The sequence below is a fragment of the Primulina huaijiensis genome, unplaced genomic scaffold (genome assembly GCF_012295235.1).
Source record: "Primulina huaijiensis isolate GDHJ02 unplaced genomic scaffold, ASM1229523v2 scaffold5913, whole genome shotgun sequence".
In the NCBI taxonomy this organism is placed as follows: domain Eukaryota; kingdom Viridiplantae; phylum Streptophyta; class Magnoliopsida; order Lamiales; family Gesneriaceae; genus Primulina; species Primulina huaijiensis.
In genome coordinates this window covers 514,595-540,810 of record NW_027360836.1, presented here as the reverse complement: position 1 = coordinate 540,810, position 26,216 = coordinate 514,595, and the positions used below count along the sequence as shown (strand labels likewise).

General features: G+C 37.1%; 4 protein-coding genes across 5 annotated transcripts; all 4 read left to right on the top strand.

The window, feature by feature from the left end:
* Window positions 1-33: 33 nt before the first annotated feature.
* Window positions 34-3,682, top strand: LOC140970432 (uncharacterized). The gene is made up of 7 exons (XM_073432193.1): window positions 34-523; window positions 1,667-1,719; window positions 2,163-2,255; window positions 2,336-2,559; window positions 3,104-3,170; window positions 3,302-3,415; window positions 3,527-3,682. The coding sequence occupies exons 1-7, from the start codon at window positions 103-105 to the stop codon at window positions 3,548-3,550; spliced, it is 996 nt and encodes a 331-aa protein (XP_073288294.1). The 5' UTR covers window positions 34-102; the 3' UTR covers window positions 3,551-3,682.
* Window positions 3,683-11,049: 7,367 nt separating this feature from the next.
* LOC140970431 (flowering-promoting factor 1-like) lies at window positions 11,050-11,825 on the top strand. The gene has a single exon (XM_073432192.1). It carries the CDS (start codon window positions 11,161-11,163, stop codon window positions 11,506-11,508), a length of 348 nt encoding a protein of 115 aa, XP_073288293.1. The 5' UTR covers window positions 11,050-11,160; the 3' UTR covers window positions 11,509-11,825.
* Window positions 11,826-13,432: 1,607 nt separating this feature from the next.
* LOC140970396 (uncharacterized) lies at window positions 13,433-25,899 on the top strand. Of its 2 annotated transcripts, XM_073432088.1 has the most exons (18): window positions 13,433-13,787; window positions 14,172-14,497; window positions 14,736-14,921; window positions 15,023-15,124; window positions 15,261-15,332; window positions 15,425-15,541; window positions 17,706-17,975; window positions 18,051-19,565; window positions 20,374-20,431; window positions 20,465-20,587; window positions 20,660-20,709; window positions 20,823-20,891; window positions 21,031-21,137; window positions 21,421-22,580; window positions 22,974-23,225; window positions 23,310-24,219; window positions 25,084-25,324; window positions 25,560-25,899. In XM_073432088.1, the coding sequence occupies exons 1-8, from the start codon at window positions 13,544-13,546 to the stop codon at window positions 18,861-18,863; spliced, it is 2,130 nt and encodes a 709-aa protein (XP_073288189.1). In that variant the 5' UTR covers window positions 13,433-13,543; the 3' UTR covers window positions 18,864-19,565; window positions 20,374-20,431; window positions 20,465-20,587; window positions 20,660-20,709; window positions 20,823-20,891; window positions 21,031-21,137; window positions 21,421-22,580; window positions 22,974-23,225; window positions 23,310-24,219; window positions 25,084-25,324; window positions 25,560-25,899. The 2 variants fall into 2 exon arrangements, with proteins under 2 accessions (XP_073288189.1, XP_073288190.1); XM_073432089.1 differs by lacking the exon at window positions 20,374-20,431.
* Window positions 23,839-25,748, top strand: LOC140970471 (uncharacterized). Its single transcript, XM_073432231.1, has 4 exons — window positions 23,839-24,082; window positions 24,140-24,219; window positions 25,084-25,260; window positions 25,560-25,748. The coding sequence occupies exons 1-4, from the start codon at window positions 23,839-23,841 to the stop codon at window positions 25,746-25,748; spliced, it is 690 nt and encodes a 229-aa protein (XP_073288332.1).
* Window positions 25,900-26,216: the final 317 nt, after the last annotated feature.

Here is a 26,216-nt window from a genome sequence, read left to right as displayed (position 1 = left end):
AAATAAAAAAACAACTTAGAAACATGAATAAATAAAAATAATAAACGGAGGAGAAAAAGAGAAGCAGCACCAACTTTATCCTTCCACAGTGATCGGTGTAAAATGCTCACCGTTCCTTCAGTTAGAACCGCATCAGCACCATCGATACCACTGTGCCACGCCTTCCCTTCTTCCTCCTCTTCCCCGTCCATCACTCTCCAACAATGGCCGTACTTATACTTCCCATTGTTCCCAATCAAACCCAGTCGATTTCATTTCTTGAAGCCATACTGCGCCCTCAAACAGATCAAGAAACGGCAGCAGACCCACCCAAAGACTTCAGATAATGCAAGTAAAATCTTGAATTTCAACCCAAAAGGAGAAAATGATGGTGACACCTCCACCGGAGGAGGAGCTGCTCTTAAAGGCACAATCTTGGCTGGACTCCTGCTTGTGGGAGTGGTTGGTGGATTTGGGGCTGTGGGATACGTTTACAAGGATCAGATCAATGCTTTCTTGACCCAGTTTTCTAACATCATTGATGGTAGTGTTTTTGCTTTGTTCACTCTGTCTCCTTTTTCGATGGTTATGCTTGATCGTTGGTTCGGATATTTATGTTGCTAAATTGATTTATGTGGAAAGTTTTTACTGGTGGATTGTATATTGTAGTTGGCTCTCACAAAGAGCTTCAGCAATTGATTTGTTGATTTATTCTCTTCTGCTGGGTATCTGACTTAGTCAACTTTTGCTGCAATTCCTGTTGTCTTGATGAAGTTGGGTTAATGTTGAGTTTGGAATCAAAATATTGCTAGATATAGCGGAAACGATATTGTTTGAAGCTTGTATGATATCGTAAAACAAAGCTTTTAAAGATGTTGGATAAGATAAGTCACTTGGAATGAAAAAACGAGAGAGTAAAGAAAAAATCAAATGATCTAAAGATTAAAAGAGAATAGAGAAGAAAAATTGATTTGTAAATAATTTAGGATATAAGAATAAGTATTTATATTGTTTGAATTCAACTTATATGAAATTAAAAATTAAGTTGAATGTTTCATAACTAGTTTTAATTAACTTATAAACTTAGCCGAACAAGCTGTCAATATTGCTGCTTGGTTGGGGTCTGTTCCACAAGTTGGCCTCTTTGATGGCAAAAAAAAAAAAAAAAAACACAATGCAAGTCTAGATTCTGATATAGACTGGTTTTATTGGAAAATCTTTTGTGGATAATTGTACTTTGAAATTTGAGTATAATTTAATTTAATTTTGCATTGCTGATTGGTGTTCTAACTAATTTAAATCCACCAAAACAAGATTTTGATCTTTTTGTATCGGAATTCACATTCATGGTTCAGTGTGCACCACCTTTAGGTCCCTTTTCTTTGCATTAAATAACTGATGATGAAATACCACTGCCAACTTCAGTTGCTTCATCTAATTTTTAGTGGCAATGGTCAGTTGCTGGTGTAAATAAAATGATGCTGACTTGTTTGATGAATGAATCTATTATGAAGCACCTATGAATCACAACAGAAGTCATTGCTTAGAGCGAGTCTGGATCGTTTTTATCAGATTCTGGATAGTCACATCTTATAAATTTAAGAAAAAACATATGTTTCTTTTATATGTTATTAATGTAGAAAGAAATATTTCTTCCTCAAATTCTCATAGGACTGCTCTATTGCAGGTTACGGGCCAGCTGGATACGCTCTTTTTGTTGCAGTTTATTCAGGATTAGAAGTAAGAATCTGCTTATTCCTCTTATTGGGAATATCATGTAGTTGGAAGTAGTCTGTTATGCGCTCGCTTCACCCCTGTTTCAGCTTACTCAAAATTACTTGATAGGGAATTGAATTCCCACCATAGTTACTATCTTTGGCTATTCTTTCTTCATCAAACACAGGTACTTTTGGAAAGTGAAAACATGAAAACTGGTTTGAATTACTATAGCCGACATATCGCACCTTGCGAGTCATGTTCTTGATCCATGCAGAAAATAGCAAAATTAATGCCATTAAAAAGCCATTAGCTTCCATCTTGTGATTGTCACATCCTCCCTGGTTCTTGTTGAATTGCTTCCAAAGATCCCTTTCTTCAGTTGAATGCTGGAACCGTTTAATTTTCTCGTATATATGACACTGCTACAAATCTATCATGTAGTGATGTGTTATTTTTCCTTGTAGATACTTGCAATACCAGCCATCCCCTTGACTTTGTCGGCTGGTCTTCTGTTTGGTTCGTTTACTGGGACTATTATCGTTTCAATCAGTGGCACGGTACGTCTGCAATCTATAATTATAGGAGGCTGTGAAAAAATGTATCTCGGTATCCAACGTTGCATTCCATCTGCTTTCAGATTGCAGCAAGTGTTGCGTTTCTAATTGCCAGATATTTTGCTCGTGAGCGCATTCTTAAGCTAGTTGAAGAAAACCCAAAATTCCTTGCCATAGACAAAGCTATTGGGGAAAATAGTTTCAGGGTTGTTACTCTTCTTCGATTGAGCCCGTTGCTTCCTTTTTCTCTTGGAAATTATCTATACGGACTTACATCTGTCCAATTTGTACCCTATGTGCTTGGAAGGTCGGCGTCGTCTTCTTTTCTTTCTATTAGTTTTCATTCAGTTCCAGTAAAATGAGTGTTGTGCTTTTGCTATATATTACACATTTAAACTATTGTGATTTGCGTTATCATACGTAAATAGAGTTTCTTTTTGTCTTTTATTTTTTAAAGCTGTGACATAGGTACTTAAGCAATAATAATTATGAATGCTTTATTCATTTATTTACTAGAGAGCATATGCCTTGACAGTAGAGCATTGCCCTTTTCTTTTTACATATCTAAATATGTCCCCCAGTTACTAGAGCTAAACCGCAATTGTAATTTGCAAGACATGATAATCAGCTGGAAATTGTTCTCCAACTGATGAAAATAATTCTTCATGACCTTGTACATTACATGTCATTGAGTACCATGCATTTTTATTTGTATTTTTTAAAAAAAAAAAACTCAAGGTTTTTAAGTTGCATAAAGAGAAATATGTAATGTATTGAAGCTGTATCACAAGCATGTTCTTAAATATTAAACAAGTTGATTTAGATTCGGCTATGCTGTTTTGTATTTGCAGTTGGTTAGGTATGCTTCCTGGAACATGGGCATATGTGAGTGCTGGTGCATTTGGCAGAGCAGTTATTGTGAGTTTCACTTGTTCATCTGATATGAAGCATCGCGTCACTTAAAGATTCTGATGTTCTTGAAAATTTTGAGCAGCGTTCATGTAGTTAACGTTCCCTTTTTTCTTGTATCGGATTTGATTAATCTGCAGCAAGAAGAATCTGGAGTAGGGTTAGGCAGTGGAGGGGATGGTCAGCTATTGACACTTGGATTAGGGCTGTTAGCAACAGCAATCGCTGCTACCTACGTTACACGCCTAGCTAAGGTACGTACGCGTGCACGGACATGGCTGGACACAGTTTTGATGCATAGAACGTTCGAAGCTGAAAATATGTTGACTTATTCTTCTTCTATTCAATGTACAATATGAATCCAGGATGCCATAAAAGACATCGAGTGATGGATGGAGGCGAAACCGTAATTCAACTTATCACAGATACGTTGTACTAGTTTTGTTAGATGGTTGTATGTATATCGGAGTTCATTTGATCGAGGAAATCTGCACTGCCTCTTTTGTATCTATCTATCTACCTACCACAAAAGGCTTAGTTAAAGGGATATTTAGATGTTTTTCTCTTCTAAATTTGCAATGTGTGTATATATATATACACATACATCCTGTGAAGGCTGCTTGCAATTTTTACGTACGAATTTTATAGTGGTGGTATTATTTAGATTTTGTAATATATTTTTATATTTTAAATTGAAGAATTAATGAGAATAAAAGTATTTCTTAATTTTTAATGTGACATTCCAAAATTATTATTTGTAATCAGCGCTATTTCATATTATGGCATAGCTTTGCGCTTTAGAGTTGATTAATAAACTAACAGTTTAAATTATGTGTAATTTTTTATTGTGTTTTAAATTTTAATTATGTGTTATTGTATTTTTAACTATTTGTAATTTTGATTTAAAATTATTTAATGAAATAAAATTCATATTTCAGTATCATCTTTATAACTTCATCTCACTAAAACATTAGACGAAGAAACATGATATGAACCATTGAAAATGTCCCTAAACATATCTCTCCACCCACATGATAAGCAAATGATAAAATATGACATAAATAAAATTTTACAATTATAGTATTTGATTTAGATTTTCCCATTGAGATATTGTAAAATAGTAAACATAATAATAATCATGCAAGTTAAAAATATAATAAACAAAACATTATTCGTCATTATTTTATCATCACTTACTCGTCAGTCGTCACATCCTTAACATCAAATGATATCTAAATGTTTGGTAATGGATTAAATTTTTTTTTTTTTAATATTTTTCAAATGCTTATCCATTATATTAAAAATTCCAAAGCAAACCCCAATCAGGAACAATAATGATTGGCTATTGGTCTGTAAAAGGAATAATTTGACTTCATTACCGACAATATTTTCGAGTGGCAATATTTAATTTATAAAATAATAAGACCATAAACAATAAATATTATGTGTTCAAATCGTGTGTAAGGCAGATTGACTAACCCAAAAAATATTTCTGCACTCTGATCTTGACCCATATATGTTTTTTCGAATGAAATTTAAGAGTGCAACCGATCATTATGTATATATCTTTTTTTTTTATTCAAAAGATATATCATCTCTTCTCTTATCCTATATCGAATTTTCTCCGCACTCAATGGCGTGCGTGTACTCAGAAAATGACGTCGTGGATATGGTGGTACTGCACAAGTATACCCCCAACGATGAATTATTGGAGATCTAGGCTACGCTGTAGACGTTGGACCATTAAAATAACATTCTCCATGTGACTGCATGTGATCATTCTCCTCAGTATTCATGTATATTGCATGCAAGCCTTCTTTTTTTTAGAAGAAAAATAAGGAAAAGACAGTGTTACGAAGGGTGTGCTGTGGTCCATGTAATGCTGGAATTGGTTATTTTGATCCACTTTGCCAATGTTTCAATTTTTAATAAACTCTATCACATTTTAAAAAAAAAAAATCAGGGTGATTGATTAATTGTCTAATCTTAATTACAATACGGCCGGTAGTTATAAAGATATGATATTATTTAAATTAGATTAAATTTTATATATGTGTGTGTGTGTAAATGAAGATGCATAGAGTGAATATCAAGAGTAACATCAATGAAGATCCCCCTCGTGCACAATTTTTATATCTTTCCAGCTTCTGCTGCGACGTATCACTGTCTTCAAGCGTGAGAGCACGTGATCTAAGTGGGGCGTAACAAATTGAGTTATCGATATTGACTTTCAACCTAGCTACAAATTTGTTTTCTCCTTGTGTCGACACACACACACTCAAAGAGACAACTCCAGATTCCCCATATATTGAAAATTAAGTTAAAACACGCATAGACAGATTCTTAGTCATCTCCTTTTTTGTCGTCGCCCGCTCAAATCATAAAAAAGGTTGAAAGAGTCACTACTATTATCCAAAATTTCGAATGGATCCTACAATATCTATTTATATCACACACATATCTAACCAAAAGTTGAGCAGATTATCCATTCCTTCTACCCATAAAAATATACAAATGGACGGAAAATTTGGCGAGTCGGTAGTGTTAGGTGAATTATTATGGGGTGGGGCCCACATTAAATTAAATAATAATATAAACTCATCCCACATCGAATTTTTATTAAAACTGAACAAGGGAATTAGTTATAAATAGAGCTCAATTCCTTCAGTTATTGTATCCCAAAATCAAAAGCTTTTTAGCTTTGATAAATAGAGAGTGCATAGAAAAAAAGAGTGTATTTTTTTCTTGAGTGCGGGAATTCTCTTGTGTGAGTTAGAGAAATTATTTTCTCGGTATACTCGGGTTGGGAGTGTGAGAAATATTGAGTGTATTGGTGTATACACTTGTTGTAATATTTCTTCCGGTTATAAAAGTTGCAGTGCTCCGTGGACGTAGCCTATATTGGGTGAACCACGTAAATCTTTGTGTTCTTGTTGGTTATTTTATTCCGCAAGTTTTTGGGTACTATTATCATCGTGGTCGGCATCGTTTCGGGGGTGTAATTCCCCAACAACTGGTATCAGAGCCTTGTTGTGAAAATTCTTAAGAATTCTGAGTATGCTCTGTGGTTGCAGCTTTGTCTGATCTTCCACATCAGAAAAGATTTTTTAGATTTTTTGCTAAGGCTAGAGAAGTGATGGCCGGAGATGATGGATCGGGACCAGGAATCAACAAGTTCGATGGAACAGATTTTTCGTTCTGGCGGTTACAGATAAGAGATTATCTGTACAGTAAGAAGCTCCATCAACCTCTATCAGGAAAGAAACCGGAAAAGATGGAGGATGATGATTGGGAGCTCCTTGACCGACAGGTTTTAGGTGTCATACGATTGACCCTAACAAAGAACGTGGCGCATAACGTGGCGGAGGCCAAAACCACGGAGGAGATGATGACCATTCTGTCAGACATGTACGAGAAGCCATCAGCAAACAACAAAGTACATCTCATGAAGAAGTTATTCAACTTGAAGATGGGAGAAGGTGCTTCGGTGGCAAAACACATAAATGAATTCAACACGATTGTCTCCCAGCTGACATCGGTGGACATCAAATTTGATGATGAGATTCGAGCACTTATTCTTCTGGCGTCTTTACCAGAAACTTGGGAACCGATGCGGGCAGCGGTTAGCAACTCTGTTGGAAAAGGAAAACTACAACTCAATGATGTTAGAGATCAAATCCTAGCTGAAGAAGTTCGCAGGAAAGACTCGGGTGAAGCAACATCATCGAGATCTGCTCTAAATCTTGATAACAGAGGAAGAGGCAGGAGTGGTGAAAGGAGTTCCAACCGATGGCGCGGTAGATCCAAGTCAAGAAATGGAAAAGACAAAAACATCTCTGAAAAGAATATGAAGTGCTGGAGCTGTGGTGAGACTGGTCACCTGAAAAAGAACTGCAGATCAATGAAAAATAATGCCAATGCTGTCACTGATGAAGTACATGATGCTCTGCTATTATCCATGGAAAGCCCTGTTGATTCTTGGGTTATGGACTCGGGAGCTTCGTTTCATACCACTGGTGATCGCGATGTATTTGATAATTACATCGCTGGCGATTACGGAAAAGTTTTCCTGGCTGATGGAAAACCCTTGGAAATTGTTGGTATGGGTGATGTACGGATGAAGATGTCAAATGGATCTGTCTGGAAAATCAACAAAGTCAGACATGTACCAAAATTGACACGCAATCTGATCTCGGTGGGACAGCTCGATGATGAAGGCCATAATGTGACCTTCGGTGATGGTTCCTGGAAAGTGAACAAAGGAGCCATGATTGTTGCTCGAGGAAAGAAAACTGGAACATTGTATATGACTTCCAGTTGCAGAGACACATTAGCAGCTGTGGATGCTGGAGCCAATTCAAGTCTATGGCATTATAGACTTGGACACATGAGTGAGAAGGGAATGAAGATGTTGGTGTCAAAAGGAAAGCTACCAGAATTAAAGACTGTTGAACACCAACTATGTGAAAGCTGTATCTTTGGAAAGCAGAAGAAGGTGAGCTTTTCAAAAGGCGGTAGAGAACCGAAAGCAGCAAAGTTGGAGCTGGTTCATACTGATGTATGGGGACCATCTCCTGTGACATCCCTTGGAGGCTCGAGATACTATGTCACATTCATTGACGATTCGAGTAGAAAAGTTTGGGTTTATTTTCTGAAAAATAAATCTGATGTTTACGAGACCTTTAAAAGGTGGAAAGCCATGGTGGAAAATGAGACCAACTTGAAGGTGAAGTGCTTACGGTCTGACAATGGTGGAGAATATGAAGATGATGAGTTCAAGAAATATTGTGCACAGAACGGGATCAAGATGGAGAAAACCATTCCTGGTACACCTCAACAGAATGGTGTAGCTGAAAGGATGAACAGGACCTTGAATGAACGCGCAAGGAGCATGAGATTGCATTCTGGATTGCCAAAATCATTCTGGGCTGATGCTGTTAACACTGCAGCATATCTGATCAACAGAGGACCTTCGGTACCACTGGACTACAAAATACCCGAAGAGGTTTGGAGCGGCAAAGAAGTAAACCTTTCTTTCTTGAAAGTGTTTGGATGTCTATCCTATGTTCATATTGATTCAGCAAGCAGAACAAAACTTGATCCGAAATCAAAGAAGTGCTTCTTTATTGGTTATGGAGATAATGAGTTTGGTTATCGTTTCTGGGATGACCAAAATCGGAAGATCATTCGGAGCAGGGATGTAATCTTTAATGAGAAACTTCTGTACAAGGACAAGTCAGACATTGGAGCTGGAGATGAATGTCCTGAAGTCGAGAAGACTGATGAAGTGCCATTGACAAACATTCCTGTGAATGAATCGAAAACCAGTAACCAGGAAGATGAAGAAGAAACTGCACAAGATGATGACCCACAAACTCCGGTGATTGAACTCAGGAGATCTTTGAGAACCATTAGACCACCTGATAGATACTCCCCTGCACTTCACTATATTTTGCTGACAGACAAAGGTGAACCGGAGACTTATGAAGAGGCAATGCAAAATGATGATTCAACCAAGTGGGAGTTGGCCATGGAAGATGAGATGGATTCACTGTCATCCAATCAGACGTGGGAGTTGACAGAACTTCCGCAAGGCAAAAAGGCGTTACATAACAAGTGGGTGTACCGGTTAAAAGAAGAGCATGATGGTAGCAAGCGGTACAAGGCAAGACTTGTTGTAAAAGGCTTCCAACAACGGGAAGGAATTGATTACACCGAGATTTTCTCTCCGGTGGTTAAATTAACCACTATCAGGACTGTACTTGGACTAGTGGCGAAGGAAGACTTACATTTGGAGCAGTTGGATGTAAAGACTGCGTTTCTTCACGGTGACCTAGATGAAGAAATTTATATGAAGCAGCCACAGGGCTTTGAAGTACGGGGAAAAGAGAGAATGGTATGCAAACTTCAGAAGAGCTTGTACGGTCTCAAACAAGCTCCAAGACAGTGGTACAAGAAGTTTGATGGATTCATGAGTGAAAATGGATTCCTAAGGTGTCAAGCTGATCACTGCTGTTATGTGAAAAAGTTTGACGGTTCTTATATCATACTACTGCTATATGTAGATGATATGCTGATAGCTGGAGCTTGTCTGGAAGAAATTGATAAACTCAAGAAAGATTTATCAAAGGAATTTGCCATGAAGGATTTGGGTGCTGCAAAGCAAATCCTTGGAATGAGGATCTTCAGAGACCGGGTGAATGGATTCTTGAAGTTATCTCAAGAAGAGTACGTGAAAAAGGTGGTTAGCAGATTTAATATGGATGAAGCTAAATCTGTGAGTACTCCTTTGGCTAGTCATTTCAAACTAACCAAAGCACAATCACCATCGACGGAGCAGGAGCAGGCTTATATGAATAAGGTTCCTTATGCTTCTGCTGTCGGAAGCCTCATGTATGCAATGGTGTGCACAAGACCAGACATAGCACATGCAGTGGGAGTTGTGAGCAGGTTTATGAGTAATCCAGGAAAGCAACACTGGGAAGCAGTTAAGTGGATTCTCAGGTATTTGAAAGGTACTGCTAGTTGTTCTTTATGCTTCAGGAGATCAAAATTTGGCTTACAGGGTTTTGTCGATGCCGATATGGGTGGTGACCTGGATGGCAGGAAAAGTACTACTGGATATGTGTTCACATTAGGTGGTACAGTTGTAAGCTGGGTGTCTAAGCTGCAAAAGATTGTTGCGCTTTCGACTACTGAGGCTGAGTATGTTGCAGTTACAGAAGCTAGCAAGGAGATGATATGGTTGAAATCATTTCTGGAGGAATTGGGTCAGAAGCTTGAAGATAGCACATTATACTGTGACAGTCAGAGTGCTATTCATTTAGCAAAAAATCCTGTTTATCATGCTAGGACAAAGCATATACAGGTTAGGTACCATTTCATCAGATCAGTGCTGGAAGATGGAGTCTTGACGCTGGAGAAGATTCCTGGAAGTAAAAATCCAGCCGATATGCTCACGAAGACGGTAACCATGGACAAACTGAAGTTGTGTTCAACTTCAGTTGGACTGCAGGTATAAATGGAGATATATGAGCTGCTGCAATGATGGTGTGAAGACATGATTGAAATCAAGTCTTCAAGTGGGAGAATTGTTAGGTGAATTATTATGGGGTGGGGCCCACATTAAATTAAATAATAATATAAACTCATCCCACATCGAATTTTTATTAAAACTGAACAAGGGAATTAGTTATAAATAGAGCTCAATTCCTTCAGTTATTGTATCCCAAAATCAAAAGCTTTTTAGCTTTGATAAATAGAGAGTGCATAGAAAAAAAGAGTGTATTTTTTTCTTGAGTGCGGGAATTCTCTTGTGTGAGTTAGAGAAATTATTTTCTCGGTATACTCGGGTTGGGAGTGTGAGAAATATTGAGTGTATTGGTGTATACACTTGTTGTAATATTTCTTCCGGTTATAAAAGTTGCAGTGCTCCGTGGACGTAGCCTATATTGGGTGAACCACGTAAATCTTTGTGTTCTTGTTGGTTATTTTATTCCGCAAGTTTTTGGGTACTATTATCATCGTGGTCGGCATCGTTTCGGGGGTGTAATTCCCCAACAGGTAGACGCTCCAATATACTTTAGGAACAAAACTTAAATTTGTTCTAAAATTAAACAATGATTTACAATTTTTTTTGAGTGGAAGGAAGAGGCGTGTGCTATATTTGAATCTCGAACTCGAGATCTTATCTCAAATTTGAATCGAAAATTTTATTTTGTTTAAGGTAGATGATCATAGCCCATGTCGTATATGTATCCACGATATGAATATATCAACATCAGCTCTCTTTTCATCCACTAGCAAATATACCAAGTGATTGCAAGAGTGTTCTTTCTTTGTTCTTTCTGTCCCAATTACGCATATAAATACCCCTCCAGCCTTCCTCTCTTCATCGTGTCCACCACAAGCACAGTCTCGTTTCCAATATATTAAACAGTACTCCTCTCCCTTGTTTGCAGATTCATATTTCCCCCTATTATATATCAAGAAGATCATCATGTCTGGTGTTTGGTTATTCAAAAACAACGGAGTAATGCAACTGGTCGAAAATGCATCAGATCATCAGTATGAATCAGACGGAAGACGTGGCTCGAAAAAGAAGGTGTTGGTTCACTTACCAACAGGCCAATTGGTGTCATCATACGGTTTTCTCGAGGAGATTCTGACTGGTTTAGGGTGGGAGAGATACTACGATGGGGATCCGGACCTCTTCCAATTCCACAAGCGTTCTTCCATAGATCTCATATCCTTGCCATGGGACTTCTCCAGATTCAATTCCATCTACATGTACGATATCGTCATCAAGAACCCAAATATCTTCCATGTCCGTGACATCCTCCTCTAAATTTCCAAGATGCAGGCGTAGAAATATGTATCATGCGCATGCATATATGATTGTGGTTTTGTACAATATATTAGTTTTATGTTTCAGAATACATGCATGAGTCGTAACTCGTAAGTCCTGTTTGTAACTAAGGGTTTTCTTTCTTCCTTTTTTTTTTCGGTTGGTTTGAAATAAAGTACGTAATAGGGGTTGGAGACTTAGAGTACTTGTCTAGGTATACGTACGTGTACCTCTGAATTCCTGCATGTGTATATAAACATCATCTTTTTTAAGTTTTTGTGCATGTAAGTCTATATATGAAGCAATCATCTTATTCTGTAATATCAAATTAATGTAGTGTATGTAAATATTTTAAAAAAGTTATTATTTATAATTCTTTCACAAAGTTGCCAAAAAAAATTCATAATTACTTTTATAAACATCTGCAAATACTATTAAAAATATTTCATTAACAATCCGTTCATTCTCATTTGTAATTGATTCTACCAATATGCAGATTGTTTTTTCTACCATATTTACACACACACATTAGTATTGAAAAACTTTCTTACACTTTTTTCGATTCGATTTACGGGAGGGAACTTATTTTGGGGTAAAGGTCCCTAACATGCGAAGGCATGGGGGATGGGAAAGTGAAGTTGATTCACCCTAAAATTTCATTTTCTGCACGTCATTTGCCTACAGACGGGGCTCGTTGAGGACCAAGTCTATAAGTTAGAGCTACATGTCCCTTTTCAAAGAATTGACACAACTTGTATGAACCACCCTCCCACCTATCAAATTGCTCCCATTAATATATATATGAATAAGCCAGTTTTACGTACTTTCTGTTAAATTTATTTTAACAATTAGTTATCATCTTGTTCTCTAATAATACATGATATATATGCATCTTTTGGAAATAAGTCGATGGGTTATGGTGAAAATCAATCATAGCTAGGTAGAAAAATTATCTAAGGTTGCATTTGGATTGATGTATTTCAAATCCGTGAATTTCAAATATATTCAAATGTATTTTTGTAGTTTTAGATAAGCAATAACATAACTTCAAATCCATTAATTACTTGTTAGGATGGATTTCATGTTCACCTAATACTAAAAACATTTGAAATTAATTTCTACTTTGGGTGAATAAATAAGTTCAGCTATTGTTTCATTGTTAACAATAAAAGTATCATCGAAATTCATTGACTTCAAATTCATTCATCTAAATGTAACCTAAGGGAATTGACTTGCAAAAAATTAATAATTACAATAAAACATTTGGAAATTTTTATTAGATTTAACTAAATCAAATCCCTTCAGCATCAGATTTAGGTATGGGCAAAATAATTTATTTTTAATGTTAAATTTTTAGTCTAATTTTAAAAATTTGTAAATATCATTTCCATAAAAATCAACAAAATGGTCAATTTTGTGAGACGGATATGTAACCCGACCACTGAAAAAGTATTATTTTTTATGTTAAAAATATTATTTTTTAAAAACTCAGTAAATGAATACTTCTTGAAACCTCGATTATTTTCAACACTAGAAAGCTTAATTTTTATATAAAAAATTTAACTTTTTTTCCCTCAATTTCCTCTTGATAAAATTTATTTTCTTCGAAAAAAACTATTTTATAAAAATATGGTTTATATAATTATTTTAAACAATTAAATTAAATTTTTAAATAACATTTATATTTACCAAACACAAAATTCGAATTTTAAATCTAAAATTCAATTCCAAATATAATTTTTAATCCAACCAAACATAATGTTAGATTGTTACTTGGGTTTCTCTTGTAAATTGATTGGGCTACGCATTTTTCTACGTTTGGGCCTTGTGTTCTAAATTTCTAATCAAAAAGCCCAAATTAACCCGCTTGCCATTTGATGCCCTAATCCCAGCTGACCTATTCATCATAATTAAATATCCCTTCGGTTACAAGAGGTTGGTATTTCCCTTCCCTTCCTGAAAAAAATCACAAAGCACACACGAGAATAGTAACCGCTCTCGGAAACCCTAGTCACTCATCTGATCCGGAAGGGCTATGGCGGAGAAGGAATTGGTTGCGTCACCCGTACCTAGCCCCACACTCACCGATCACCACAAAAGAAAGCTCGAAGATTTGGAGGCGCCCGCGCCAGAATCAACTACACAGTCCCGGTCCAAAGCCGTATCGGATCCTGACTCGTCTAAGAACGACGCGGAGGAAGAAGAGAATGGCGGTGCCGATGAGGTGGAGCTAAAGAGGCCGCGTTTGGAGGCTGATGTTAACGAGCCAGATGTCCTTGGTAATTCGGCTTCATTACGCTCTGCTTGGTTATACAGGTTTCACATTAATGGTTGACCTTGGTAATTCGGCTTCATTACCGCTCTGTTTGGTTGTTTGGTTATACAGGTTGTACATTCATGGATGTGACAAAATGTGTTTTATTTGCTCGTATTTATGTGACCCTCGTGAAAAAGTTTGTTGCCTAATGGTCGTTTGCACTTTAGCTGAAAACTGATGAGACAATTAATTCGAAGGCTTGTCGGTTTCATATAATTATTCTCTATGTCGTTAATCTAATTTTCCTTGGATGTGGCGTTCTCAATGTTGTTGGATTTTTTACTTTTAAAAAGTGACAATGGATAGGAATTTATCTAGAAGCTGCGCTCATTAGCTTTTGTGGCAGTTTCACAGAATGGACACCGAGAGGAGGAGAAGGATGGTGAACTGAAAGATGAGGAAATTGAGCAATCTGTGGCTGCAATTGACAACAGTGAGTTGGTGTTGGACGCTCACGAATCTGTTAAAGAACCCTCGGAGGTTGTAACTGAAGAAAGGGTATTCAATGAGGATGCTGAGGCTGAAAATGGAGAGGAACCAGAGCAATCAAAGGCTGAAGTCGAAGAATATCCCAAGGAACTTCCTGAAGAGAACAATGTTCCTTCTGATGAGCTGCAGTCAGTCTCTGGGACACAAATTATTTCACGCCAAATGGAGGTTCCCAATGACAAGGTGAATTAATGAAGCGATTGATAAAGCCAAATTCCAACGGCTGTGTTGTCCCAACTTGTTTAAATTAATAAGGACCCTTATTTGTTTTACATTTATACTCAAACTCCTGGTTTGGTGGAAAGGCCACGCATTCTCTCCAGAGCTCGGCTTGTGGACGCTTGGACTAACTCCATCATACAGTCCCTTTTTTCCTCTAGATATTTATCATAACTACTTGTTTTGTTTTTTGTTGTTATAGGTTGGGGTTCTGATTGGCAAGGCAGGAGATACCATTCGCTCCCTGCAAGATAATTCGGGTGCCAAAATTCAGATAATGAAGGATGCTGAAGCGAACCCACAGTCTACCACACGACCTTTGGAGCTGATTGGAACCCTGGAAAACATTAAGAGGGCTGAGAATTTGATAAAGGCTGTAATTGCTGAAGTAGATTCTTTTCTTTTATCTTCACTGAGCTTTTATACTTTGTCCTATTGCTCATAGTACGTGGATATGTTAATTGAAGCTACTGATGTTCTGTATTCTAGGCTGATGCTGGAGGTTCTCCGTCCCTTGTTGCTAGGGGATTCAACACAGTGCAGGCTGCTGGAGGTGGAGAACAACTCGAAATACAAGTACCAATTGAGAAGGTTTTTAAATTTTTTATTATACAAATATCTTTTGCTCTCTGCACCTCTCCCCTCTTCCTTTTGTTTTCTGTGTTGATTGACTGTATAACTTTTCTTGGGGCTCATTGTGTATTTTTAATTTCATTGAGTGATTTAGGTTGGTATAATTATTGGAAAGGGTGGGGAAACAATCAGGAACCTACAGACAAGATCCGGGGCTCGCATTCAGGTAGCAGATTCGTATCAGCACGCCTTCAGATGAGCACAATCAAGTTTTTCATTACCACTGTACCAACAGTTTTGCTCATCTTATGATTCCAGTTGATACAGCAAAATCTTTCTGAAGGAAACCAACCTACGCAGAGGACTGTCCGTATTTCTGGCAATAAAAAGCAGATTGAGACTGCAACAGATATGATGAAAGATGTAATGAATCAGGTTTGTCCAGGTTTTCTCCTTCAGTTAGCATATTTACGGTATTACACAAGTTTTTACTTTAAAATTTTGTTTGAAAGCTCCCGCTCTTGGATCCTTATATAATGGGTGTTAAAAGCACATTCTTATTTTTTCCGAAGCCTCTTCTTCATATTGTTGATTTGTTTATCTCGTGTCTCTATCTCTTGATTACAACCACGCGCATTATCATGTAATAGCTGGTGAAATATCCTTGTGATTTCATTGTTATTTCCCAAGAAACTGCTATGCCTTAGCTTGAACATTGCAGTGCAGCTAAGTATATGCTGTTAGCTCGAGGAATTGATGATATTTGGCTTTTATTAGGACATTGTATTTTATGGAAATGAAATTTTTCTTGATATTACGTTAACTGATGACAAATAAATCTTGCTACCAGCTTTAGAACTTACTGGTTTTCTTGGATATCTGTTGTTTTTTATGCCATGCCATTATGACATTTAAAGATCTTATTGTTTGATGAATTTTGCATAAGATAAAATTAAGGATAAATAGTTCACTGTGCTGTTTGAATTAATGTACTGATGGTTGATGGATTACTCAATTGCCAACCTTCATATGTGGAAGCAACGACACATTATTGTCCAGTATCTAAACATGGTTAACCTAATAAGCTAGTGTGGGTTATACAAACGTCTGATGCCTTCTCTGAGTCAAGCATACCTTTTTATGGCGACCCATGGTCAGAGATGTTTAATTGAATACCAATGATTACACATGCCTATCAAGAATCTTGAATGCTGTTACGAAGATCTGAAATGCAAATAAAATATCGGTTGGCATGATTTGTTTGTCTTGAAGGTGCCGATTTCGAATTGGTTGGCTTTAAAAATGCAGATTTGGCTTTACCTTACACATCCGGTTCGCATTGCCTTGTTGGTGTATCAATAGACAACTACTATTCAATCTCATCCCCAGAAGAGATGTATCAAGCATTAGACCTCGACAGTGCAGGATGTTAATGGTTGGTAAGATTGCTTCAAGACTTAGAAACTGATAATACTAATAAGGCTCTGGCATGCCTGATATCATATCTTTGAGACGTTTTAGAAAGCGGTGCCATGTCTAGTCAAATCATCTGTATACAAATAGTTTGGCTTTATTTGCCCAAAATCAAATAATGTCATGCCATGTGTTGGAGAATAAGATAGATTTCATTTTTTATGCTTTTAAGTTTGATTTGTATGTTTTGCCTTTTGAAGCCAAGAGGAAGTGGTTTCCTTTTGAAGTTCGTAATTCCGTTTTGATATTATATTCTAACCCAATTTATGATTTCTTTGAAATTTTAAGTAGCCACATAATATTGAAAAATTAATTGTTCCAACACTTTCTGACATGACATGACATGAATTCGTCGGTAGGAAATTCCGTTCCTCACGTTCTCCAATCCGACTTTTGGAAGTATGTTTCTATGTATACCGTAAACATGATCTAAGAGTTCAATAGCTAGTTGATGAGTTGGTCCGCAGTAGGCAGTAAATTAGCAAAATAAGGAAGGAAAAAGAATTTTGAGAACCCCAATCAGATCATTTTTAGATGTGAAATGATTGAGGAGTTGCTTACATGGCTCAGGCTCGAATTCTGAAGACAGACAATGGATCTGTTGTTCACAAAGAGTTCTCTCTCTAGTAGCACTTGAAATTTGCTGTCTTTTCTTATACTTCGCGGGCTTTTTTTTGTAATTGAATATACAGAATTTCTCTGATTCATCATAAACATGTTAAGCATCATGATTTTGTTTTGATCTTGGAAATATTTTTTGACTTATGTTTTTTATTTTATTTTCATTCAAAACTTAGATATGCTTTCTAGCTGTATTCTCGTTGCATCTTTTGATTTATGTTTTTGATATAGACATTTTTTATTGATTTATATCTGATATGTTACATCACTTTCAGAATTCTTTGAAGTATATCGTCTCTGTGCTGATTTATGTTGTTTGTTCTATGTGGATTAATAAATAGTAACTATGGATGTATCCAACTATGTGTATTTTTGGTCAGGTATCTTGTGTATTGAGGTGCATTTGACTACAGATCGAACATTGGATCCTGCAGTCAGTTAATTCAAAGTTTTTGTTGTTACTGGATATTGAATTCTTTCATATAAACTCATTTGCTTGGTGCAGACTTCAAGGCCCTCGCCCCACTCTAGTTGGTACGGTCAGCAAAGTTCTCGTCCACGTGGACATGCTGCTTCACAATGGGGATCTCGCGGTCCTCATCATGGACAGTTCTCGTGTTATGAGTATCCACAAAGAGGACCATATCCATCTCAGAGTTCACAATATCCCTCTCCGGCATACGGTAACTATCCCCCCCAACAGGGTCCTCGAAGTAACTTTGGTTCAAGTTGGGAACAAAGGCCCCAAGCAGCAGTACGAGGGCCGTCACCTCAGGTTGGTGTTTTATGTAAATTTTTTTGGTCCATTCGGGCCACTTTTATTTTGAACAATTCCTTCCTCATTTACTAGGGCAATTACAACTATGGACAACTAGGTCCTGACTACGGCCATCCACCACCTTATTCTCAAACACCTACCCAACCCTATGGCCATGGGTACAATGAAGTTAAGTACGATCATCATTCTGCTCAACAGCATTTTGGGCACATGGGTCCGCAGCAAACATCATATGCTCAAGGTGGCGCACAATCAGGGTACGATCCACAAGACCAGTATGGTAAGCAACAAATGTACAGCATGCCACCCCAGGGAACCCATCCTCAACAATATGGTCAACCCAGGCCTAGTCCACCTGGAGCCATGCCTTATCAAGGTGCTCAATCATATGGTCAAAATGTACCATCTCAGCAGTCCTACCAGTATCCATCGAGTGGACAGATGCAGCCAAACTATCCTCCCTATGGTTCTACAGTCTCCAGTGATGGATACAGTCATGCACCCCCTGCCATGACACCTGCTTCTGGTTATCCCGCACAAGGGGGGCAGCCTGTTGCAGGGTATGGTCAACAGCCTCCTGCATATCCTCAGCCAGGACCTACTGGAGGCTACGGTTCTTATCCAGCTGCTCAAACTGGTTATGCTGAACAAACTTCTGCCAGTAATACTGGATACGGATATCAAGGGCAATCAGATGCTGCTTATGGTGGTCAAGTTGGGGCTTATGCTCAACCATCTCAAACTCAGCCCACCTATGATCAGTCTGGTGGTTATGGAAGTGCGCCTGTGGCTGCTGCTTATGCAAAAAATGCATCACCACAAGCTGCTACTGCATATCCACAACAGTATGATTCTAGTCAGCCGTATGTTTCGCAGCATCGTTGAAATTTATTATGTAATATAAGACAAATGATCCGAGGGAGATAGACATTGTTTTCTTAGTATCTTCTGTTTTTTAACTTGTAGAAACCTTTTTCCTTGTTAAGCTTTGTATTCCTAACTCGGTAGGCCTAAAACACTTGGTAGGATGCTGCTTTAGTTCATGCGCTGTTAAATGTTTTGTCGAGTACTTAGCCTGCCAACACTAATCGCACTTTTTATCTTCTCTGAGAAAATCTTTATTTTCAGCTAATAGTTGCCACCACGGCCTAGTCTGAATTCTGATTACCTCCCTGTGTAACTGTGGAACATTCATCAAGGGCAACTAAATCACGACTTCCGTGACATTTTTCTGAAGTTATATTATATATATATGCAATGTTAGGTGCATGGTATGAATTGGGTTGGGTTTTGTAATCGCTCTTTATCTGTTGTGTGTCTCATTTTTGGGTTATAAAATCTGATGTGATAAAGACTCATAAGCCCACTACGTTATAGATCTTCATATGTACGATAACTTGGATTTAATAATATTTTTACCTTTATATTCTCTTTCAAAATTCCCAGAATATCAACGCTCTGCAGGATCTCAAGAATATCAGACGCTTGCAGAAGATCTAAAGTTGTCTTTGTTGAAGCAGTCATTGTTGAAGAGACCGGGATTCACAGCTAAACCAAGACAGAACTCACTCGGTATAGCGATTGCAGGTTAGAAGAAATTTGTGAAAAACCATCCATTTTCGAAGCTGAATGTGAAGTGAAAGCACATAAAACTAGTAAAAAATATCAGGAAAAACTATTGGTACACGCTTTTTTCTGGGCATAGATTTTGGATCGTTGGGCTATTTTATTTGTTCAACCCGTTGTCGATTATTATTGTTTGTGGATCATTGCGCTGTTGAAATTGCTCCAATGTATGTGTAAGCTAAAATGGTAATGTGATATTCATGTTGGAGTTATGTTATATATTATGTGAGTCAAAATTCTTTCAGGTATTGTTTCAATTAATAATTTTGACAACAATAATTTGTCATGCTTGTGTACAGTAGGTTGGTAGATGGTTTAATGATTTTGGATTTTAAAATAAAGACAAGTGTATTTTGGTCATTAGCTTGAAAAATATAAAATTAATCTTGTATGTTAGATATCATATCAAACAATATATATTTAATCACACAACATTGATTATTCATTTTAATAATTTTTATCTTTGCTTTAATTATATCATCTATCAAACCAATCCATATCTAAATGTATAAAAAAATTTGAGGGTAAATCATATGAATTATTGCTAAATTGTTAAATTTGCTAGATGAATGACTGCAAATGGTCATTTGGGATATACTGGCTTAAATTGAATTAAAAAACTATCCAGTGATGTTTAAATTCATTTCAGGTATTAAATATATCCGTTGTAATTCTATGTTATGACGATCACATACTATAATTTAAGTTCCACTTTTACTACTCAATTGTGCATTTGTTCTCGAGTTCGCGTGCTATTTTTTATTTCCAGTAATTTTCAAATTGGATGGTATTCGAAATCGGGTCGACCGATAAACTCTCCAAATTAGGTTTTTTTTTTTTTTTAAACTCTCCAAAATTAGGTTTAGAGACTTGGCGAAGCATATTCCATTTCGAATTGAAATAGTGGTGGAAATATGTGAAGAACTCATTCATCGGCAAATTATGTGCTGTTATCCACTCTTGACTTTCGATGTGAAGAAGAGGTATGTGATTTTGAGGTCGTCTGATCATAAATCTTCACGGTTGTATCATTGAATAGCTTCCGTTGGTTTCAGATTAAGCTCCCAAATGGCCAAAAGAGCGGTTTCTGAACTTTTTGTGTCCAGTAAGTGTCAACCTACAGCCCGCGGAGAGGGTTCTAGATCAGACGATTGTGCGAAAATACACTTTTTTAATATATCCCCGAGTTGATCAAACCCTTTTGTTTCCTGCCTTTAGGGTTGTCGTTTTACACTACAACTGAAGAGTTAAAGAGGCTATTCTCCCCGTTTGGGGTGGTTAAACAAGGTGAATCTCTATGCGACCATTTGTTTCAACCCAAGACATCATATTTCTGAGAGAACTATTGTTTTGTGATGTTCTTGTTAGCTTCACTGTTGAATTTATTGATACCCGTGCTAATTTTTTGTATTGGTGATTGATACAGCGAGACTTATCGAAGACCCAAGAACTCGAAGGCATAAAGGCTTTGGCTTTGTCAAATTTGGGTCAGAAATCGAGGCTCAGAATGCTTTGAAGGCCATGAATGGCAGGGTACCAACTATGACTTAATACACCTTATTTACATATATATGCTTCACTGGTGATTATTACAACTGTGACTTATTACACCTTGCATGCATACACATTCGAAGCGAGAAGTTGTTGGTTTTTGTAAGTCGAATCGAGACCACTAAGAGACAGATTTCCTCCGAATTTTGTAGCTCATACCACAATCACACTCTGCTTCACGACAATTTCCTGTAACGTTTGATAACGTCATGTCTCGATTTCTCTCCTATTCCTTTTAAATTTTTGAGATTCGATGCCCTTTCAGATAGTGGGTGGACAGTTGATATTTGTGGAGTTTGTGGAGGGAAACAACATCCCGAAGACACACCAATCTTGACATAGTACGAATGAATATCGTCGCTGTTACGCAGATTTCAAGTTTGCTCTTCAAGGCAGGAACAGCTTCCCATCGGTGTAAGGAAGGATTTAACAGCTGAAGTTGCTCTTTCTCTTGTTGTTTTGGGTTGAATATTAGTCCTAAATTGCACTGTTCTGAACTGTTTTGGAATATTTTTTATCATAAAAGTAGATACCAGTAAGATCAATCTAAATTTACTCCTTATAATCACAAAATATTTGTTACTTTGTGATGATTGTATTTGCAGTTCAAAGTTGGAAAGACACAAAACGTGTTAAAATTTTGATTCATTTAGACTTGCTGATTCAGTTAAATTTTTTGTTGGTTCAGTAAAATAGTTATTGATGTTAAAAAAACTGTACAATAGTTCGTAGAGTTTTTTTTATAATTTTTTTTTCAAAACCTAATGTACTGACTTTTTCGAAAGCTGGGATTTTTTTTATGTATATTTAAGTTATTCAGGGGCGTGCAAAAGTTCATCATAACGAAATTAAATTGATTGAATCAAATTCAATAAGTAATTCAAATTTGTTGGTTTGATGAATAAATTTTAAAGTTCTAACATTACGTTTTATTTTTATTGATTGGACTCGATTTATCAAAAATGAACAGACAAATTCTAAAAAGAAAAAGAACAGACATGGTAAAACAATCATATTAAACAATGACGAGAGGGGGCAGAGAAGCAGTTTGGTTAAAGCAAAGGGTGTTTTGTTATTGGCGTTTGAAGTCATTGTATTATCCTCAAATAATAACCAAGTTATCTGTTGGATTAATTTAACTTCTTCGAGATTAATGACATTTCTGTCGGGGATTATATCACTGCCACTGCTTCAAAGCAGCCTACATACATGCCTCACACCTCTGGGAGGTACCAGGCTAAGCGATTCAGGAAGGCCCAGGGCCCAATTCTAGAAAGGTTGACCAACTCATTCATGATTCATGGGCGTAATAACGGGAAGAAGCTTATGGCTGTCAGAATCATGAAGCATACCATGGAAATCATTCATTTGCTGACAGATCAGGACCCACCCAATTCAAGTAATTGTTGATGCTGTGATCAACAGGTTTGGAGAAAAAACTGTCTTTTGTTGCATTTGAAATAACTTTTTTTTTATCATGATTATCTTGGCACTTGAGCTTCAAGTGTAGTTGTAATGTCCAGGTGTTAAGTGTGATATTTGATATTACTTTTGGAGGAAAATGTTTTAGCTTCGTCTTGGGAAGACTTGCAATGATTACCTGTTACAGTTGCACGCCCCTTTTTGATATGACCCTTATGTATACCTTCATGAAGAGGATAATAGCACCGGCTGGATGAAAATTTTTGGGCCAAACTGAGTGAATCTCACTCAAGCTTTTTTGTGGGGCCAAACTCATTTTGTCAGAATAGTTATTGGCATAACTGGTTCTTTTTTAAATTCTCGTTTGGTTCAATTAGCGTTTTTCTCATGATGCAGTGGACCTAGAGAAGATGCGAGCAAGATTGGTTCTGCTGGTGTTGTCAGACGTCGAGCAGTTGATTTCTAACCCCTCCGCCGTGTTAATCAGGCCGTCTATCTGCTTACAACTGGTGCTAGGGAGAGTTCTTTTAGGAATATTAAAACCATAGCTGAATGCCTCGCTGATGAACTCATCAATGCTGCCAAAGGGTAATCTAACAGGTGATAGTGGGATGGGCGGATGGCCCCTTACCTGAGTAAAATGATCAAGTACTAGGAAATCGTTTTTGTTTTCATTGTTTGATTTATGCATGTATATATGTTTTTCTTAGCCATCAAATTGTCTACTTGCAGCTACGCAATCAAGAAGAAGGATGAGATTGAGAGAGTGGCAAAGTCCCATCCTTGAGGGATACTCAATATGCTTTGACCGGGATGTAGCATTTCTTTCCAGACAAATTTGGTTTCTCATGTTTTGTTAGCTAAACTTATAATAGCATGTTTGCGGATTGTGGTTCTATAACCGAGAAGGAAAATTGCAATCTCATGAATTATTTTTGGTTAACCATATTATTTTAAATCATTCAATTCTTTCCTCTGGACTCCTTGTAATCTCACACATGTTCAACCAAAACTTCCCATCTTCGTGGACTTATCGTAATCTTGAATCACAAAATGAAGTCGATAAAAGGGCTTAAGAATTGATAGAGCTTGAATTTGATGTTCCATTTTGTTTAATTTAACAATAATACAAAATAAATAAATAAAGGAAGATAGAATTAAACCACTCTCTCCATACTTGTCCTTATCCAACTTTATGTATGTGGCAATTGGATTTGCAACCTCTCTTGACAGCCACCGGTGAATTTCACTTCATCTAACCATGGTGGGTGTTTCTCCGCGGCTCCATCGACCTCCCGCCGCCGCAAATCATCACCACATCATCCTCTCGCCACTAACCGCGAAACCCACGTCCAAGATGCCTCTCGCAACTTCTCACCGAAGTCTAGACATAATCACGTGCAAGGACACTGAGGTATCACAGCAATCCTCATTGGCTTCGGCCTCCAGCGGCGAATATGGGAAGAACTGGGTACCAGTGGTGCTGCGGTCTGCTCTGCCCAAGGGTGAGCGACGCGTGATAATATAGGATGGTGAGATCATACTTCTGTTGTGGTACAAAGATGATGTTATTGCTATAGAGAATAGGTCTCCTGCCGAGGGTGCTTATTCTGAAGGCTTGCTCAATGCTAAGCTCACCCAGGTTCACTATATTCTTGTGCTCAATTGTTTTGTTTTTCCCGGTTGGTGAAATTGACTTTGGACTTGCATATTAATTAGCATCAACAATGGATTCAATTGATGATTGCATACTGCCATACTGAAATTTTTAAATGTGTAAACGTGTTTTAAAATGTGGAATTTACGAAGAACATGAGTTTAGCTGTATGAGATTACACAATGATGCACGATTAAGTGCTATAAAATATTATTCATTGCTTGGACCAAGCAAATTGAGTTTTATCTGCGGCAAGACACCATAACTCAGAGTTGTGGAAGTAATAGAACGATGGAATCTTAACCCCATCCATTTCGGAATCTGACACTGAAAATACCTATAAATAAAAAGTATAAGCTTTGAACATTGTAGTGATGATGATGGGAGTTTCCTTCAAATGCTGACACCGAGCTCAATAGAAGGCTTTGCTTTTACCTAAAAGATTATTTTTCACTCTTTTGTATTATCTCCACTTTTTGATCATCTACGCATTTGTGTACTTGTAATAGTTCTTATACAGATGGGAAATCCTGTAATTGTATTGGGTTATTGCAAATACCATCAAGAATACCATTTGTATTCTCCTGCATTTACCATCTTATTTTACAAAATGAGCTGTTTCCCTCCTCCACCCCCAAAGCATTTTCATGACTGGTTGCGTGTTGATGTTTTACAAATAAAACTATTCATTTTTTATGAAATTTAGTATGGGTAAGATGAAACTACTATATTTTACTTGTCACTTGCAAGTTGCAATGCTGCTGATTGTAGTTAGTCCTTTTATGCAGTCATAACCTATATAAAAGCACGCTTCATTCTTAAATAACGTATTTGTTCAATGCATTGCAGGATGGAAGTATTGTCTGCCCAACAACGGATAGCACATTTGATTTGCGAATCGGTGAGATCAAAGACTGGTATCCGAAGAATCCTGTACTCAGAGTCCTGACTCCACCCCTGAGAACTCTATTTGTGTATCCTGCGAAATCCAATGGAGGAACTAAGTCAGATGCATCTACTGAGATTGTATTCAGCGGGAAGGCTTAGCCTGGTTTGACTGCCATAGATCACAGATGTCAATGTTGATGAGGTAGTACAGCCATCGATAACCCTACATATACATCAGCAAACAATAATAATCTCTGTTACCCGTGTGCCTGTCTATATGCCACGACAGTACTTTTTAAAGAATTTGAGTTATAACATTAACATTAATTATATTTTTTTGGTATAATAACACCACTTGATCTTATATATTAAATGAAAGATCTATTTGCTGCTCTCAAGCAAGAATAAGATGCTAATGGCAATGTGTTTCTCCATAGGTGAGGATGGTGTTTGATGAAGATCTTGAGGGTTTCGGTTTCACAGGGAAGAACGAATTGATAAATGGAAGGGCCGCAATAATTGGCTTTTTGGTACTGTTGGATTTCGAACTATTAACCGGTAATGGTCTGCTTAAGGGAACTGGTTTCTTGGATTTCATTTATTCTATTTCAAACACCCTGAACTGATTTTCTGGTCACGAAGAAGTCCAGATTTCTTAATAAACTTACTGATTAAAGTTATCGTATCATATTTCTTTCTGAACAATTTTTGTTTCATGGAACCATTCATCGTTGATACCTGTACATGTGGTATATATAGTTTGATACTTCGATTGATCGCCTACCTATGTTGTTACTGGATACGTGTATAAAATTTCAGGTGTAGAAGTAGTTGGGAGTCTGTAACTTGATATTTTCCTGATGAAGGCAGGCAGCCCAAATTATTGGGGTAAAAGAAAGTGTGGCCTCAAGTTTATTTCTTGAATCTCTCTGCAAGCTCGAAGTGAAAAAAAGAAAAAAAAAATAGGTATTTGACCGCTTCAAGATATTTTACTTGAACATGACATACCTCACTTTTATTTTATAATTTGTTATATTATGAAGTTAGAGTTCTCACACATCGTTGTTCGATATAATTCAATTAAAAAAATGAGT